This window comes from Halichoerus grypus, chromosome 10, assembly GCF_964656455.1.
Source record: "Halichoerus grypus chromosome 10, mHalGry1.hap1.1, whole genome shotgun sequence".
NCBI lineage: Eukaryota > Metazoa > Chordata > Mammalia > Carnivora > Phocidae > Halichoerus > Halichoerus grypus.
In genome coordinates, this window is record NC_135721.1 from 33,736,023 (window position 1) to 33,756,130 (window position 20,108).

At 37.1% G+C, this 20,108-nt stretch overlaps 1 protein-coding gene across 4 annotated transcripts in view; it reads left to right on the forward strand.

Annotated features, from left to right (window-relative positions):
• Positions 1–20,108, forward strand: part of EML4 (EMAP like 4) — a 146,534-nt gene that overhangs the window by 99,347 nt on the left and 27,079 nt on the right. For all 4 annotated transcript variants that reach the window (XM_078056238.1, XM_078056239.1, XM_036074889.2 and 1 more), the window contains 7 exons: positions 1,581–1,676; positions 6,400–6,534; positions 6,646–6,781; positions 16,024–16,175; positions 17,687–17,812; positions 17,899–18,030; positions 18,750–18,817. In XM_078056238.1, coding sequence (XP_077912364.1) covers positions 1,581–1,676; positions 6,400–6,534; positions 6,646–6,781; positions 16,024–16,175; positions 17,687–17,812; positions 17,899–18,030; positions 18,750–18,817 — 845 coding nt within the window. The remainder of the gene's footprint in view (positions 1–1,580; positions 1,677–6,399; positions 6,535–6,645; positions 6,782–16,023; positions 16,176–17,686; positions 17,813–17,898; positions 18,031–18,749; positions 18,818–20,108) is intronic.

Here is a 20,108-nt window from a genome sequence, read left to right on the forward strand (position 1 = left end):
GATGACAACATGAGTTTAAAATTCAGTATCTAGCAATCTTATCTAAACTTTGAGGCTTTATTCTGAGGGGAAAATAAAACGAGGATATTACCCATTGAAACATTCTATTTTTTCTTGAATTAAATACAATTATCATAGATTATACAGGAGATCTACATTTTAGGATCCATGATTTTAAATTTCAAATACAAACACCCCTCCAGATTTTATTGGGGCTCACTCATACTTTAGAATATATGTATATATTCAGGGGCGCCTGGGTGGCTCAGTCATTAAGTGTCTGCCTTCGGCTCAGGTCATGATCCCAGGGTCCTGGGATCGAGCCCTGCATCGGGCTCCCTGCTCAGCGGGAAGCCTGATTCTCCCTCTCCCACTCCCCCTGCTTGTGTTCTGCTCTCGCTCGCTCTCTGTCAAATAAATAAAATCTTAAAAAAAAAAAAAGTAGAATATATGTATGTGTTCATATTACCTCTTCAGTTCCTAGCTGTCAGCAGGTTTATTATGGATTATGGGAGTTTTGTGGGACATGGAGGCGGAAGGGACATTTTTAGAACTGAAAGATAAATTTGGGTGGACATAGGAACTTTGCTAGCTTTGAAAGTACTGAATGTCCAGAGGTGCAGTGAGACAAGAATTGTGAGAAAGGCATTTACAAAAGGTGGTAAGTGGACAGAAGGTTTTTCACTACCTTTCTTACCCTTAAATTTCTGTAGCAGGAACTGTTGTCATCTTATTGATAACATTGTTACAGTGTTAAGACTGTCTTGGATTGCCTCACTCTAACTTTTCCTAGTTTAGGTAATTGTTTTAATATAGGCTAAAAAAAGATAGAGAAGAGAGTAATAAGCTCTCCCCTTCCTCAGTACCTCTTTTCACCACAGTATTTCTTTCTCCCATATATGTCATTAGGCATATACTGCAAATGCTAATGGAAAACAATTTTTTAGTATCCACATTTTTTTTCTTAAAGTGGGAGACTTAAATTATATGAATGAAAATAGTTTCAGAAAAATAGAAAAGAGGGGTGCCTGGTTGGCTCAGTCAGTTAAGTGTTTGACTCTTAATTCAGCTCAGATCATGATCTCACGATCGTGAGATCAGGCCCTGCGTCACGCTCCACACCTGAGTGGTGAATCTGCTTGAGATTCTCTCTCTCCATCTCCCTTGGCCCCTCCCTACCCATGTTTACTTTCTCTCTCTCAAATAAATAAATTTTTTAAAAAAAATTTTAAAGGAAAATAGAAAATTTGTTTTATTTATCTCATTTATCCATGTTAATGTAAGTCAGGTATATCATGGAAAACTGTATTGCTATCTGACTAACAGAAGTAACTTAGATGGCAAGTGGAAGTTAACCTGGGGGAAAAAATTAAAAATAGAAAATATTTTTAAATGAATCTTCATTATATTTCTGAAGAAAATAGAGTCAGGAAATAGGATAATCATTTTCTTTCAAGAGCTGTGAGTTTAAAGGATTTGGGATTATCTTAATATTGGCAGTTTTAATAATACGGTATTTCTTCTTAGAAAGTCAACTTTAACTGAAAATTTTTAAATGCCTTTAATTGATTTTTCTTTAGGATTCAGGTGTTCATTTATGTGTTATTGATGACTCCAATGAGCATATGCTTACTGTGTGGGATTGGCAGAAAAAATCAAAAGGAGCAGAAATAAAGGTAAATCAAAAGAAGTTTTAATTATTATTTTTCAGAATACATTATTTGTTTTGCAGATCCTTGGAAGTATATTGCGTATCCTTAAGTTGCAAGAGCATACCAACTGGCCATATTCATTAGATTTATTGATTTGCCATTATTCTAATGATATTAAGAATACCTACCATTTATTTTTTTTTAAACAACACCTGTTTATAGTCTGTAGTTTCTGTGATAGTATCTATAGATCCTGAGGTCAATTCTTAAAGTATTCTTAAGATAAAATAGTCAAGCACCTTCAACCAAATTCCAGTGATATTTCAGACACATTGTACTACAGAAATGCCAAAGTGGATGGTTATCTCATCTCAAAATTAACTCTGAATACTCTACCTGGTTTCTTCTTTAACAAAATTTGTTACTTCATTCGATCTTTAAAGTTTTAAAAATCTAAAGGAAAAATTCATTCTAGGAATATAACTGACATAACCAAAAAGCAAATGTAACGGTAAGTTTTTTGGTCTTAATTACATGTATGGGATTATTACATAAAATGCTACAGCATTTATAATTGTTGTAGAATAGGGTTGATCCTTTTGTGTGTATAACTTGTAAGAGAAGAATATAAGGTTAACATTGCAACTGTGTTCATATGGGTGGCAATGGCCTCCCTCTGAAAGGCTTTCAGAGGGATTCAGAGTGACAGGATGACTATAAAAAGCCTGTGACATATTTGCTGTACTCTTAAATAACATCACATTCCTCTTTAGTTGTGCGTGCTCTCTCTCGTAGCAGTTTTGTTTGATATAAGCTTCAAGCTTTCAGCTTGTTGGTCAAAAAGAGATTCTTTTAAATAGTGTAAGTTAATCTTTTGAAAGAGTAGATTGATTGTACTTGAAAAGAATATGACATGTCAGGAAACCTCAAATCTTGAAAAACATAAATGAGGACATAGATTGTCTTTCAGCCATCATTCAGAGTAATTTAACACTGAAACATGGGGACGTTATACCGAAGTAAAATGGGTGAATTTTGATCCTTTGTAGTAAAGGCTACCAGATGAAGTCTTGTGGTTTTCCACCTACTGGCCACTCTTTGATCTCCTTTCCAGGACCTTAAATGTTGGTATTCTTCAGTTATATCCCATGTCTTCCACTGGTATCGTGTGCTCTTATGGCCTTAGTTACTGTCTGCTGTGTCCCATATCAATTAACTCTAACCCAGATCTCTCTCTAGCACACCTATATTTCTTGTTGCCTGCTAGGCATCTTTCTTTGAATGTCCTGTCCTGCAGGTCAAAATCAACATGTCCCATTCTGCACTAGTCATCTTCCTCAACCCTCAACCAGTTTCGCCTCCCACCATATTCCACCTACTTGCGAAAGCGAGAAACTCTTTTCCCCTTGCTTGTCACACTGAAGTTCCTTACGCACTGTATCCCAGATGTCTGTATTAGAGCTCTTTCCAGTGCAAGTGACTGCAAAACAACTGAAAGATAAAGAGAATGTATTGATTCATGGTTAGGGAGAAAAAGAACACATCTAGAAAAGCTCAGAGGGGAATTTTGTCTCCGGAATGACTTGATTCAGGGACTGGATCACTGATTCTCTTCTCTCTCCTCCTTTTCCTGTATGTTGACCTTATTCTCTTCCACTGTAGGTGAGCTCTATTTCTGCTTAAGTCACAGAAATTTGGGGAGTTGATACATACCTAGTTAATTTATATAAGTTTAAAATTCAGTAAGGCAACTTCAAAATCTTATTGACAGAAATTAAAGAAGACCTAAATAAATGGAGGAATATACAATAATCATGGATAGAAGAAAATATTATAAAGATATTACTTCTCTGCATATTATTCTATACTTTCAACATAGTCAAAATCCCAGCATGAATTTCATGGAAGTTGACAAGCTTAGTATGTGTGGAATTACAAAGGGATAAGAGTAGACAAAAATAACAAGGTTTATGAGGGTGTGAAGTAACTGGAACTCTCATACACTGCTGTATGTTGAACATAGAAATCGGCACAGCCATTTTTGGAAAACTGTTTGGCATTACCTTCTCAAGTTGAGCATACAGATGTGCATACCCTCTACCATCCTGTTCCACTCTTAGGTGTAAACCCAACAGAAGTATATCCATGTGTTGACCAAAAGACAATCAAAAATAATGGTAGCCAAAAAAAGGAAGTTACCCAAATGCCAATCAGTAGGAGAATGGATAAATCAATAATGTGGTCTTTACATACAAAGGAATACAATACAGCAATGAGAATGAACAGTTTACAATATATGCACCAGTATGAAGTGAATCTCACATATGTAGATAAAATGGGGTCAGACACAAAGGAGTACATTCTATATGATTCCAGTTAAAACCAAGTAATCTATGCTGCTACAAGTCAGGATCATGGTTACTTGAGCAGACGTAGGGGATAGTGTCTAGAAAAGGTATCTAAGTTATTTCTGGGATGTTAGAAATGTTCTTTTTCTTGTTCTAGATGCTGTACAGAAATGTGTTCAGTTTGTGAAAATTTATCAAGCTATGTACTTAGGATTTGAGTACTTTTCTGTATGTATAATATAAACCAATAAAAACTAACATAAAATATCCTGGGGGCACCTGGGTGGCTCAGTCAGTTAAGTGTCTGCCTTCTGCTCAGGTCATGATCCCAGGGTCCTGGGATCGAGCTCTGCATCAGGCTCTCTGCTCAGCGGGGAGCCTACTTCTCCCTCTGCCACCCCCCGCCCCGGCGCCTTGTGGTCTCTGACGCTCTCTTTCTCTCTGTCAAATAAATAAAATCTTTAAAAAAAAAAGTAAAATATCCTGTAAGGCTACACTTATACCCAAAGTGATTTAATTTCATAGATTACTTCAAGTTATGTATTGAATATCTTACACTAGCATTATGGGTTTGTATACTGGGAGTATTTGTAGTTAGTTTTATAACCCTCAATTAATCCATTTGGCATAAGATTCAACTGTCAAGTAGTTTTGATTCTTGTCCAAGTGAAAACAAGGGACTGATCAGTTTTTAAAAGGTAGCATCAGGGTGCCTGGCTGATTCAGTTGGGAGAGCATGTGACTCTTGATCTCAGGGTCATGAGTTCAAGCCCCACATTGGGCATAAGATTACTTAAAAAAAAAAAAAAAGGCACCTCTAGAAGAGAGAGGACTAATTTTTGTTTTGTTATTAACATTATCTTTAAAATTTACTTTGACCTGCTACGTATATATAATCATTGTGGAGAATTATATAGCAAGAAAAGGTACTGCCCTTTTTCTCATCTTATAACCTGAATTCTAGTTAAGGGGGAAAAGCATTTAGATTAGATTGTTTGGGTTTTATATATGTGCCTGTAGAAGGCCCTCAAACTCAGATGTTAGTAGAAATGTAAAATTGGCAGAAATATTGGAGTCCTAGGAAAATTTCTAAATTTAGATCAGTTTTTTCGTTTTTCATTTTATTGGTATAAGAACATAAAACATAGGGGTTCTGGGTGGCTCAGTCGGTTAAGCATCTGACTTTTGATCTCAGCTCAGGTCTTGATCTCAGGGTCGTGAGTTCGAGCTCTGCCCAGCATGGAGCCTACTTTAAAAAACATAAAATGTACTATGTTTAACTCACTTTGTTCATAAGATTATCATGTTGATTTGCAAAAAAGAAATGCTTTCATAGACATGAAGTTCTTACCTAAGTTAAAAAATGGACATTAATGGGGCACCTGGGTGGCTCAGTCAGTTAAGTGTCCGACTCTTGGTTTTTGCTCAGGTCATGATCTCATGGGTCATGGGATGGAGCCCCATGTTGGAGTCTGCTTGAAGATTCTATCCTCCTGCCCCTCCCCCCACGTGTGTGTGCACTTGTGCACTTTGTCTCTCTAAAATAAATAAATCTTTCTAAAAAATGGATATTATTCACCCTGTAAGTAAACAACAGCTAACAGTAAACAGCTGTACAAGCATGTATTTTTTACCTCACTGTTAAGTTTGAATAGGTGCTTTTGCCATAAAATATTTGATAATTCAGTTGTGATTTACTGAATACATAGAAATATGCTGTTTTAAAAAATATCCTCAATTCAGTAATTTCAGTGAAAAAACTGTATTTATAATTCTTTTGTGACTCTCATGCCTGTTTCTTCCACAGTCTCACTCTAGTTCTTTTTAAACTTAACTCCTGTCCTTTCTAGGTTTTTTTGAGGAAAGAGCATAAAACGTCTTCGTTTTTTGGTTTGTTTTTTTTTTTTTTTTCATTTCTGTAGGTATCAGTAGAGTGACCATTCTGTTTATCTACTTTTTAAGCCCTCAGCCTGATGATGAATCTCTCAATCAGTAATATTTTCTTGGTCCATAGTACCAAGAAAGATAAGACTTTTTTTTTTTTCCATCAAAATGACAGTCTGTCTTTATGATAGAATGTACATGGCTCTTGCATTTGCTAGTTTTAGTGTACTTTTACCTGAATGTGTAAGAAATTAAAAGAATCTAAAACTAATTCATACATCTTACTAGTGCAGAGTTATTATATGTAAATAGCGTAAAAGATGATACAGTAGTATGAGGACATCAAATTTAAATCATTATTCTAAAAATCTATTAAAATTTTTCAGGAAAATTGATCTTTGAAGAAAAGACATTTTCTCAAAATGTTTCCCAGTCTTTGATTGTCAGTAGCTATAATTGGTACTTATGGAGATAAGGATATACATTCATCTAAGGCTTTATTTCTCTATCCACAGACAACAAATGAAGTTGTTTTGGCTGTGGAGTTCCATCCAACAGATGCAAATACCATAATAACGTGTGGTAAATCTCATATCTTTTTCTGGACCTGGAGTGGCAATTCACTAACAAGAAAACAGGGAATTTTTGGGGTAAGGATCAGAATGTTATAACTTCATTATAAAACTTTTGATTTTTTAATTGTTGAGTAAACAAACATCATGCCAAAGGGAAAACTGAAAATTCTCTTTGTTTCATTGTAGAAATATGAAAAACCAAAATTTGTGCAGTGTTTAGCATTCTTGGGGAATGGAGATGTTCTTACTGGCGACTCAGGTGGAGTCATACTTATATGGAGCAAAACTACTGTGGAACCCACCCCTGGGAAAGGGCCTAAAGGTACAGTATTCTCACATTAAAGTCCTCACTTTTAATGCACACATCCTGCTGTTGCAGGCTGGCTCTTACTCCTCAAAATGACTTTGGTTTTTAAGGTTTTTCATGATAATCTGTTTTTTAAAACTAAATTCTTTACAGTTACTCACTGAGCATAGATAACCTACATTTGACTCTATTCAACCTTTCCTTTTAGGAGGTTAATACAAAGTAATTAGAGATGATATAGATACGTTAATTTAAACAGTATAAAGATTAAGAGAGAAATTATCCTGATCGTTAGTGTTTTGTGAAGCCTTCACAAAAGAAATGGTATTTAAGCTACACCATAATGAATGTACAAGACTACAAAAGATACAGAACCTTGATCCCAGTTTAGGGAAACAGTGCAAGCAAAGGCAGAAGGATGGATATGAATGTGAGGCATCCAGGATAATGTGAATCAGTTTGTCATGTAAAAGTTAACAGAGATAAGAGCTAACCAATTTGAAAGAAATTTTATTTTTTTTAAGATGTAATTTATTTGACAGAGAGCACAAGCAGGGTAGGGTGAGCAGGAGAGGGAGAAGCAGGCTCCCTGCTGAGCAGGGAGCCCAATGTGGGGCTCGATCCCAAGACCCTGGGATCATGACCTGAGCCAAAGGCAGCCACTTAACCAACTGAGCCACCCAGGTGCCCCAGGAAATTTTATTTTATTTTATTTTATTTATTTATTTATTTATTTATTTTATTTATTTGACAGAGAGAGAGCACAAGCAGGGGGAGTGGGAGAGGGAGAAGCAGGCTTCCCGCCGAGCAGGGAGCCCGATGCGGGGGTCGATCCCAGGACCCTGGGATCATGACCTGAGCCGAAGGCAGACGCTTAACGACTGAGCCACCCAGGCGCCCCCAGGAAATTTGATTTTAAAAAACAGTTTGTAATTCCTACTATCAGTTTAATATATACTAAGTAATTGATAATTTAAGTAGGGATTAAGGTACAGATTTTTTTAGGATGCCTGGGTGGCTCAGTCGCAGGTCATGATCCCAGGGTCCTGGGATCGAGCCCCACATCGGGCTCCCTGCTCCGCGGGAAGCCTGCTTCTCCCTCTTCCACTCCCCCTGCTTGTGTTCCCTCTCTCGCTGTGTATCTCTCTGTCAAATAAATAAATAAAATCTTTAAAAAAAAAAAAAAAAAAAAAAAAGATTTTTTTAGTTATACACAAGAATCCTTAAAACTGGTTGTTGAGCTCACCATAGAAGAAGAGTTACGAGGCCAAGGGTCCTTTATCCCCCAGTTAGATAACCAGAAAAGACCCTGCAAGGATTACAGAAGTGAAATTTTCAAAGAAAAAAGTTGGGGCACCTGGGTGGCTCAGTTGGTTAAGCGACTGCTTTCGGCTCAGGTCATGATCCTGGGGTCCTGGGATCCAGCCCCACATCAGGCTCTCTGCTCAGCAGGGACTCTGCTTCTCCCTCCCCGCCGCTCCCCCTCCCCCCGTGCTCTCGCTCTCAAATAAATAAAATCTTTAAAAATAAATAAATGAAAAAAGTTAACAAGATAGAACTCTTACTTATGCCCCTGAAGAAGGGAGGAGAGAGTTTCTAGGATTATCAGTGCTCTTATAGGGAAGTCAAGAATAAAAACCAAGAACTGTCCATTAGTAGTTTGCAATATCAATAGAACATTAAGGCCCCCGAACACCTAAGTATAGAGCAGCCAGTCTCAAGATGGAGAATTTTGAGAATCCAAGATGAAAATGGAATGGGAAGTAGAGAGTTACTAGAGTCAGTCATTAGTCTTTTTAAGGTTGCCTAAAACCTGAAAGTAAAACGGGAATTGCCGGTAAAGAAGAGGAGACTAAAAAGAGAGAGATGAGAATACCTGGATTGGGCATATGAGGAAGAATTATCCTTGAAAAAGAGCAAGAGCCTCCATTTTATTCTGAGACTGGAGCCTTAGGAGCTGAGATATCTTATGTGAGTAAATGGGGGGTGGGGGAAGGTCTTGCAGGATGACACTGATCTCAGTAAAGGCAACTCTGTTAAAGACTTATATTGAAGTTTTTATTTTAATGGATTGTAAAAGAATAGTAATGTAGTAAAGCATCACATAATCAGACTCTGTTACTTTAGAGTTCTACTTGTTGGAATTGGGATCCCACTGAAACCTTTGTCTTATCTGTGGATATTGGACTTATAATAAATGAATAATAAAACCAAAACCCTATAAATTTAGAGGTATTATTTTCTAAGCAATTAATGATTAAAGCTATCCTTATCGACTCTCAAAAGCCTGTTTCCAAAGATCTTAACAGCTGATGATTAGTAGTTATTTATAGTATAGTAATAAAGAATGATTATCCTAATTACTACATTTGTGGCACATTTCCTACCTTTCTCCTCTCCTTTTCCCAACATAGCAAGACTAGAGGGTTCAGTCTCCCTTGGGCTGAGTCTGGGGGTTTCGATGAGGCAGTATGCATGTCCATGTCGTAAAATGGGACAGAGGAGGGAAAAAGAATAAACTCGTAGTTTGGTCCCCTTCTTTTTCTAACTACAGCCCCTTTTCCCAGCCCTCGTAGTGGGCCTTGGCATTTCTTTAGCTTTACCTCAAACTGATTGTCCTCAGAAATAGATATATTCTTTTTTTTTTTTTTTAAAGAATTTATTTGAGAGAAAGAGAGCGCATGAGAGAGCACAAGTAGGGGGAGCAGCAGAAGGAGAGGGAGAAGCAGGCTCCCCACTGAGCAGGGAGGCCAGTGTGGGGCTCCATCCCAGGACCAGTCCCATTTGCGCCCAAAGTCTGCTTTGCCCTTTTCTGTGGTAGATGAAAAAATTAGAGGAATGGCACTGAAAATAGCCTTTTTTCAACCCCATTTTTCTTTACCGTTTAAGAAAAATAAAGCTGAAAAAATACCCAGAGTACCATGCTTCCTTCAAAGTAGAAGGTTATGAGAGAAAATTAGAGACCTTGTTCTAAAATCAGTGGTTGGGAACAGAGAGAGATTCTTTATTAACAGCAACAGGTTGTAGCAGCAGAAAGAAAACTAGCTAAACCAATCAGACTCTTGAGAAACCACAAGAAAAGAGGTGGAGATTGACAGGGAACCAACCTGGGGTTCCTGAGACATTTCCCCTGGGGAATGGCAGAGCATTGCACCCTGGTTTCTCTTATTCATCCACCTCACCTTAAATACACTGAAACAACTTTAACAACTTCCCTTTGTCTCCCTGGAGTCTCTGCATCAGACCGTGGAAATCACCACCAATAACTTAAGAATAAGGGAATCCTTGTTTCTCTGCTCAGAAGGAAAGGCCTAATTTACATGTCTGTCTTCCCTAATAGACTTTCCCAGGACTAACACAATGTCTGGCGTTTGGTACTAGCTGTTTGAAAATTATTTGTTAAACCTTTTGTTAAGGAAATGACCTTAATCTTACCTTTGGGTGTTAGTGTAGGAATAAAAGTTGAGTGGTACTGATGAAAGCACTATTTTCATGAAAATGTGGAATTTGTAGACTTGTAGATTTCTTACCATTGTGCAGATTTTTATACTATATTTTTGGGGAGATATACTACAGTGGCGTTTTCCATATCCATTCAGCTGAATTTCTGAGTTTGGTGGGTGAATTGGATAGAAATTAATCCTTAAATTGTATTACCAGTGATCCTGATCTCAATCATTGGCTGTGCTTTCTTTAGCTTCTTTTGCCTGGTTTAGGTTCAAAATTCATGAGAAGGATGGCAGTGGATTGAGGATTCTTAAGAAAAAAGAAAGAACAATGATACTATCAACTACCTTTCCCACTCATCTCTGTTTTCTTTTTCCTGGGCTCATTTGCTCAGTATTAGAAATGTGAGGGACAGCATTGTCTACCAAAACAGTGACTTAAATTGTTGACATGTGCTGAGGTGGGAGGCAGGGAGAGGTTTTTATTTTGGTTTTTGTCTAAAAAACTTGTGGCTTAGCCTTTGCGCAAAGAAAATCTGCATATGAACATACAGGAAATAGGAAATCTAATCTTCGTAAACTGCTGGGCACATGAAATAGACTGTATTGTACTCTGCCACGTGACTGATCCTGTTATGGGCAAACTTGCTAAGAATTTTGTTTCTTCCTTTACATTTGAGGGTTTCCGTTCTAGAAAGGACTAGAGGAAGGGTTTGATGAGTGCAGTGAAATAAATGTATAACCTTAGATCAGAACACTCAAAGTTTCCATTTTTAAATTCTTGCCCAAAATTTCAGTAGATTGATCCATTTTGCATATTCCCTGATACGTATTTCTGCATCCATGGCTGGCAGCCTTTTCAACCAAAAATACTGTGATAACATGTCTGATAAAGGGACGTTTTTAGATGGCAGAAGTTTAATTTCATAACTGATTCGTAAAGTGTACAACATAATGATATATGTATATATGTCAAATGATTACCACAAATTCTTAAGACTTACTCTCAGGATCTTTAAAATATACAATATAGTATTGTTCATTGCTATACATTATTACATCCCCAGAACTTACTCATCTTATATCTGGATGTTTCTACCTTTTGACCATTGTCACCTATTTCCCCCGCCACCACCTCTGACAACCACCAGTCTGTTCTGTTTCTATTAGTTCATTTTTTTTAGATTTTACTTGTGAAATCATATAGTATTTGTCTTTCTGTGTCTGACTTGTTTCACTTAGCATAATACCCTCAAGGTCCATCCACGTTGTTACAAATGGCAGGATTTCCTTCTTTTTTTTTATTCCATTGTGTATTTGTGTGTACACCACATTTTTTTTTTTTAACACCACATTTTCTTTATCAGTTCATCTGCCAGTCAACACTTAGGTTGTTTCAGTATTTTCTGTTTATCATGTGAGTACAAGGTACTTATTTCCTACCTATATGAGAAAGTTCAGATTTTTCTTTTATGAAATAATTCATAAGTTTAAAGTGGGGGGAGGGGAAGTTGAGAATATTACAAGATAATTTCCATTATTCTTAAATCTTTAGGGAACTAAGAAACACCATTTTACCTACTCTCCAAATAATCAACATGAGCACATTTGCCCAGTTGCTGATAATATAACATAAATTTCAAAGTCTCCCTGATATTCAATTTTATAGGTAAACAGGCACAGAAAGCCCTCCAAATTATCCTTATTTGAAGTCAGGGTAAACTGCTTTTTAAGGAAACTTTGTTTCTGTTAGAGATGTGAAGAAAGGGGGTATTTGCAATTAAGCTTGGATAGACTTGGCCATGATTACACCTGGAGATACAATAGGTTTTTAAATTCAAGGATAATTATTTTTCTTGGTAGGTATTTCAAACATTACTTGGCTTAAATTGGAATGTCAGAAATACAGGCCCATGAGAAAGAAATCTTTGACCAATAATTTGTTATATTGGTAAATACTATCTAAAGGGAATTTTGGTAATGTGTTTAAATTTGAAACACAGAAATTTTATCTCAATTAGTATTAGGTCCTCCTCAGGAAATAACTCTTAAGGGGTAGGAGGTTTGAGAGTAGAAATCTCATGGAGCTGATACTACTTAGATATTTTTATTCTTGATGAAGCATTTGTTCCTCAGGTTTATTTTCTGTTTTCTAACATTCCATCGTTCTAGGAAGATCTTAAGTGTTTAATGAGGTGGTCATGTCTGGAAGACTGAATTTAAAGCAAAAATACTATGTTGCGTTTTTCTACATTCTGATGGAGATCCATGAAATTCCACATCTCTGCTTTTGTAATTTCTTGCATGGTACTCAGACTCTCTTTTAATTTGACTATGAATTAGAAAGTAAGCTCTTTGCCCCCACCCCCCACCCCCTGCGCAACAATACTCTTTAAAAGTTCACACCTCTCAGATGTCCTCTCGGTCACATCAGGGCCATGATTGATAATTGGCTGGCTGTCTTACTGGACACAGTTGTGGTGGTGTTCAATGTTTGAAGTATTTTTAGGTGATAAATGTTGATGTGAGCTGAGGGAGTTGATGTGAATAGCAAGTTTGTGGGGGTTCTCCCAGCTCTGCAGATTTGAGCAAGCTCTACTCCAAATCCAGCAAGCCCTTTCTTTCCTTTCTCCCTGCCCATCTCTTAAATATCTGTACCACTAGCTCCCTCACACTGAGTAATTTTTAGAGTCAGCTGTAGCATTCTTCTTTCAAGGATACCAGAGCCCTACAAATTTCAGTTAATTTTTTAAATACACTGGTAGCTCCTTTAAATAGGTAAGTAAAAGTGAACAATCTCAATGACAGCTTTATTGAGATGCAGTTCACAGACCATAAAACTCACCCTTTTAAAATGTACAATTAAGTGATTTTTCGTACATTCACAGAATTATACACCCATCACCACTGTCTAATTTCCAAACATTTTATCACCCCAAAAACAAACACTGGACCCGTTAGCAGTCATTTCCCATTTCTCCCTCCCTTCAGCCTCTAGCAACCATTTGTCTACTTTTGGTCTCTGGATTTGCCTCTTTTGGACAGTTCACGTAAATTGAATCATACAATATATGGTCCTTTGTGACTGGCTTCTTTTATTGGAACCTTAGTGTTTTCAAGGTTCATCCATGTTGTGGCATGTATCAGTACCTCATTCGTTTTAATGACTGAATAATATTACATATTATGAACATACCATATTTTATCCATTCTTCCGTTGATGAACAATTTAGAAAATGAACAATTTTTTCAGTTTCATTGAGATATAACTGGCATATGTTAAGATATATAACATAATAATTTGATTTGGTGTATGTTTATATTGCAAAATGATCACAGTAAGTTTTGTTTATATCCATCACCTCACAGTTATAGATTTTTCTCTTTTTTTTTTTTTTAAAGATTTTATTTATTTATTCATAAGAGACAGAGAGAGAGGCACAGGGAGAAGCAGGCTCCTCGCTGAGCAGGGAGCCCGATGCGGGACTCGATCCCAGGACCCTGGGATCATGATCTGAGCCACCCAGGCGCCCTAGATTTTTCTCTTTTGATGAGAACTTTTAGATCTACTTTCTTAGCAGCTTAATTTTCAGATATATAATACAGTATTGTTAACTGTAGTCACCATGCTGTACATTAAATTCCAAGAAGTTATTTATCTTATAACTAGAAGTCTGTACCTTTTAACCACCTTCACCCATTTCTCTCTGAATAATTTTTAAACCTGTAATTTTTTTTCATTATTCCAAGTGATATGAGATTTACTTATTGACTTACTTTGGCCATATTTAAACAAGGCGCTGCCTTCCCATTTTTAACTTAGTAACTAATTCTACAGGGTATCTTCCAAAGAGCTTTTACTCTTGCTCTGCCAGTCTCACCAGCCAGACAAAGAGGTTCATTGAGGTAAGGTATCATGAATACCAAAGAAGTAGTTCTCAGGAAATGAAGTGGTTATAGTTTGAGTACTAAAATCTTACCCTCAGGGGCGCTTGGGTGGCTCAGTCACTAAGCGTCTGCCTTCAGCTCAGGTCAGTGATCCTAGGGGCCCGAGATTGAGCCCCACATTGGGCTCCCTGCTCAGCAGGAAGCCTACTTCTCCCTCTCCCACTCCCCCTGCTTGTGTTCCCTCTCTCACTGTGTCTCTCTGTCAAATAAATAAATAAAATCTTTAAAAAAAAAATCTTACCCTCACCCTGAAAAAAGAGGGTCTGATGGGTGCCTGGCTGGCTCTGTCAGTGGAGCATGTGACTCTTGATCTCAGGATCATGAGTCTAAGCCCCAATTGGTGTGGAGGCTACTTAATAAATAAATAAATAATATAAAGAAAAATGATCTCATTATATATAAAATATACACACATATATACTATACATAGCCAACCCTTGAACAAGGTGGGTTTGAATTGCATGGGTCCACTTATATGCAGATTTTTTTTACAGTACAGTACTGTTAATGTATTTTTTAAGATTTTATTTATTTGAGAGAGAGAGACAGTACGGGGCAGGGGGGAGGGGCAGAGGGAGAAGGAGAGGTGGACTCCCCACTGAGCGGGGAGCCTGATGTGGGACTCTACCCCTGGACCCTGAGATCATGACCTGAGCTGAAGGCAGAAGCTTAACCAACTGAGCTACCCAGGTGCTCCTCTTAAGATTTTCTTAATTATAATTTCTCTAGCTTTCTTGGAAGAATATAGTATGTAATACATACAACATACAAAATAGGTGTTAATTGACTATTGATATTATTAAGGCTTCCTGTCAAGAGTAGACCATTAGTAGTTAAGTTCTGGGGGAGTCAAAAGCTATACACAGATATTTGACTGCACAAGGGGTTGGTACACCTAACCCATGTTGTTCAGTGGTCAATTGTGTGTGTGTGTGTGTGTGTGTGTATAAATTGTTTTTTAATATCCACGTGGACTTAAGATATTTTTTTTATGGCCCTGCCTTGTCCCTCCCTGGGTACTTGTAAAGTGCTATGGGCATATAAGAAAGCTGGGCTGTCATTCAGCCATGACATTGGTACAACCAAACTGGTTTTTAAAATACTACTCTAGTTGGTCAAAAGGCACTGCTCCAGGCTACTAGTGCCCACTTCCATCACAGTACTGTTCCCAGTCCTCCTTTTCTTAGCAAGTAAAGGGGCAGTCTTTGGCAGAGCAGAGGGCCTCCACGTCAGCAGTGGTTATTTTTTTTTATATATTTTATTTATTTATTTGCCAGAGGGGGAGCGCCAGGGAGAGGGAGAAGCAGGCTCCCTGCTGAGCAGGGACCCTGACCCTGGGCTCAATCCCAGGACCCTGGGATCATGACCTGAGCCAAAGGCAGACACTTAACCGAGTGAGCCACCAGGCATCCCAACAGTGGTTATTAAATGTTAAATATTATGGCTGTTACCTCAGCAGGAAATGAAGACTTTTGGGAAGCTTAAAAGAACATTGAGTGGACTTGAGTCCTCATCACAGCTTTGTCACTAGCTATGCGGTATTGGTTAAGCCACTTCTATACCTCTGTGTCCTCAGCTCTAAAATCAGAAAAGTAATACCTACCCTACCTACCAGGTAGGATGATTATAAGAGATAGTAAGTTCTGAAGCTAATGTATCCTCTGTTGTCTGTGGAATTATCACTACTTCAGCTTATCCTTTTGTAAGAATTATTTTGAAATGTTTTCAGAGTAACTAAATATTAACATAAATGCAGAAGGGTGAACTTTTGATTCTTTATTCTGTCAAGTTTTCTTCCAAAAAGACACTAAAGTGATGGAAAATATCAATAGTGTTTTTATTTTTTTTCTCTCATCTTATTAGGTGTTTATCAGATCAGCAAACAAATCAAAGCTCATGATGGCAGTGTGTTCACACTTTGTCAGATGAGAAATGGAATGTTATTAACTGGAGGAGGGAAAGACAGAAAAATAATTCTGTGGGATCATGATCTGAATCCTGAAAGAGAAATAGAGGTAAGGATGAAAATTTTAAAATACTAAGTCTTCTAAATGCTTGTCTTCATCCCACAATAAGTTAACACACTTTCCTGGGAAATTGGTACACATTTTTATCATTTCATTCTCTCAAAAAGCAGAAAGAAAAAGACTATTCATTAAACAAACTTATTGGAAAGAGTAAAAATATACATATACATACATATATATACATATATATATAGGGCAGACTAAGTAGTTTTTATTTCTGAGATTACTTTTTTAGTAATCCAAAAATATAACCATGCAGACTTAAAATTTCAGCATTCACCAGATACAGTATCCAACTCTATAAAAAATAACCAGTTTGATTTTAAAACTTGAAAATAATCTTTTAAACAATGGGCTTAATGATAATCGCTAATTATCCGTGTATGTGTCTGCTTCATGTCATGCACCAAGAGTATCCACCACACCTGACAAGTATTCTGTGCTCAGGGAAAGTTTGCTAATTGAATTGAGGTCTCTGGAAGTGAAATGGTTAAGAATAGTATTCTATAGGTCAGTGTTTCTCAAAGCAAGGGCAAATTTCACATGGTTTAGTATTGCTTCTGTTTTTTTGGTGACTTAAATTTTGAATTTGTGCTTAGTGTTTTCAACACGTTTTCCAGACAAAATCTTTTCTTAAAAAAAAGAAGATCCCAATAGTACTGCTCTTGGGTTTTATTTCCCAGAAGATAGACAAGAAGTCAAAAGAGTCACTTTATCACAAACTTAGGTTCATAATGGAAATGCCACTTCCTTTACTAATTTTTTTCCACAGATAACTCATATCCTTTGTAATCAAAAGCCTCACCATCTGTTTTATTCCTCCCTTTGCCATTTCTAACATCAATTTGGATTATCTTTGGAATTCAATTATTTGTGCTTTCAGCAGTCACTTTGGGTCCTCCTTCATAAAGAAGAATTGCATTATTTCAGAGTCATTGCTTGGGCTTATTATCTTATTAATACACCATTCACCAAGAGTATACCATGTAGTGCATTAAATGAGATCTCCCAAGGAGTCCTATGAAGGACACTTGTAACACTTCACAATATACGGCTTTTTAGTTAACAAATTTCACATGTGTTATTCTTATATTTTCTTCCTTACAACAATCAAGAATAGGTAGGATATATATTATTATTTCCCCATATTATAGATAAATTTGTCTTAGGCTAGATGATGTACCCCAAATAAAATAACTGGTAAATAACAAAACCAGACCACATTTTTCATGTAGTCTAATAGAACTTTTTTCCCCTACACCTAACCCAACTCTTGAAATCATATAAAATATAAATTTAAAATGTTGATGATAGTGCATGATAACTTCTGTGTAATAAAATGTAATTGAACAAATAAACTCATTAGTATAATATTACCATGTGACTTTCAGATTTGGAATTCTGTCATTTATTACCCCATAATTGCTTACAGCTATAAATGCAGTCTTCAGGTAGTAATTAATACATGTTGTTATGTGTATGGTGACCTTACTTTTTAGGTTCCTGATCATTATGGAACAATCAGAGCTGTAGCGGAAGGAAAGGCAGATCAATTTTTAGTAGGCACATCACGAAATTTCATTTTACGGGGAACATTTAATGATGGCTTCCAAATAGAAGTGCAGGTAAGATGTATGGTTTTAACCATTAACTGAATATTTTTGAGGATACCCTCTGTTTCTTATAACAATGGGTATATTTTCATTTTCAGGGTCATACAGATGAGCTTTGGGGTCTTGCCACACATCCCTTCAAAGATTTGCTCTTGACATGTGCTCAGGACAGACAGGTGTGCATGTGGAACTCAGTGGAACACAGGCTAGAATGGACCAGGCTCGTAGATGTGAGTAAAGCAAAATGTGATCATAATCTTCCCACAGAAACTCCCTAAAATGGCAGTTGGGAGCAGCAAAGGAAAAAGGACTCAGCATTGGTTAAAACCAAGTGTTTTTATATAGTTTAGTAAAGGGGATGAGGTAAGGGGAGAATGTTTAGTCACAAAGTATAACATTGAACCCACTCTAAAGAAGCAAGTTAGGGCAAAAGCTCAATTTTTCTATCAGCTTCAGTAGAAAAAAAAAGATTTGACATATTTATGGAGCATTAATTGTTACAGAAATGTTTGGGCCTCTGGTGGTGGTGCAGTTGGATTCAGTAAGCGCTGCTCACTGACAGACTACTATCTTCTTTTAGAGTTGATCTCTTACTGTATTTTCTCCCTTCCCCACCCAGACATCCACCTTTTCTAGCCCAAAGGTGTATACAGGTTCTTTGCAGACTAAAGAACTGTATACATGTTCGTTGTTATTATCCTTACTGTTCCACTGCCTAGCCACGAGCTGGCTGTCCTTTACCCTCGCCACTTTGCCAACATACCCCTTCCTGCTCTGAAATTCTTTTTCCTCTCATATCAGTGTGGTATTTTTCATTGGCTACAAAGAAGTTGATTGGAATTCCATGTTTATATGAAACCAATTATTTTCAAATGTTTTTGCCACTATTCCCATAGATCTAGGGAGACTTTCTCATGTACTCCCCAACAGCTGTCTGTCTCTCTTCTAGGAACCAGGACACTGTGCAGATTTTCATCCAAGTGGCACAGTGGTGGCCATAGGAACGCACTCAGGCAGGTAGGGTCTTGAAGGGAAATGTGAGCTGAGTACTCTGAAGTGGTGGGATGTTTAATCATTATTCAGGAATGTTCTCGATCGGATCTAGAGAATTAATCTTTTTAAGTGGCACACGAATATGCTTGTTGCTCTTATCTGTTATGTATCCTCATTCAATCATTCAGTAATTCTTGAGCACCTACCATTCGTTAGACACTACTCTGGGCCTACATCAGAGTGCAAAACAAAAGTCCCTGCCCTCTGGAGCCCACATTTTAGTGTGTGTGTGGAGACAGGATAAAAATATAAACATTATAACTATCTAAATTAGAAAATGTTAAAAAGCCATGGGGGTGGGGCATTGAGCAAGAGGGATTGGGAGGGGGTGCAGTTGCAAAAGATAAGAGTGGTCAGGATCGACTTCATTCAAAAGGTGATAATTCAGCTGATTTGACCCTCCTTGGAAGAATTTTATATGGTGTCAAAAATTTCTCTCCTCATTTTCTTTTAGGGAAGGGAACTGAAACTGAAATAACCCAGTCGAGCTTTTATAAATTATTTATTCTATAGCTTTTATCATCTTGTCTTTTTTTAATGTTACACAGATTATAAAGGTATATTTCCTGAAATTGTTACTAACGGCTTGTCTTTACAGACCTTATGTAGTAGTACCTTTCCAAGGTTATTAAGTAACACGTATTTATTGTCTGTATTTTTGAGTCCTTTTTATTGCCTCTGCTAGGAAGTAGTCTTCATCCATAAATAACTTTAATTTCTTTATTAAAGAGGCAGAAGAAAAATATGAAGTAAATTTCCAAAAGTTAAACCCGTAGAAAATGTGGAATGCTGATTTCTAATGAGGTGAAACTATTGTGAACACTTTTGTTTATATGACAGATACTTCAAATCATTTCATTTAATTCTAAATTTAGTCATTTGGAGTTTTTTTATAGCACGTTTTTCCCTTTGGTTGTTGGATACAAATTAACACTTCTAGAACGTCAAAACATTCAAATTCCTTTTCCTATACAGCACTACAAAATCTAGAATCATGGAGGGGTGCCTGGGGGCTCAGTGATTTAGGTGTCCGACTCTTGATCTCAGCGCAGGTCTTGATCTCAGGGTTGTGAGTTCAAGCCCTGTGTTGGACTCCACACTGGGTGTGGAGCCTACTTAAAAAAAAAAATCATGGAAAAACAGGTCTCTAATGATAAACTTTGAAACATGGATGTGTAATAAAGATGCTATTTGATTCTGAAAGAACTGAATTTTAGAATTAGGCTGCTAGGAAGGGAGAGTAATTGGTGAAAAC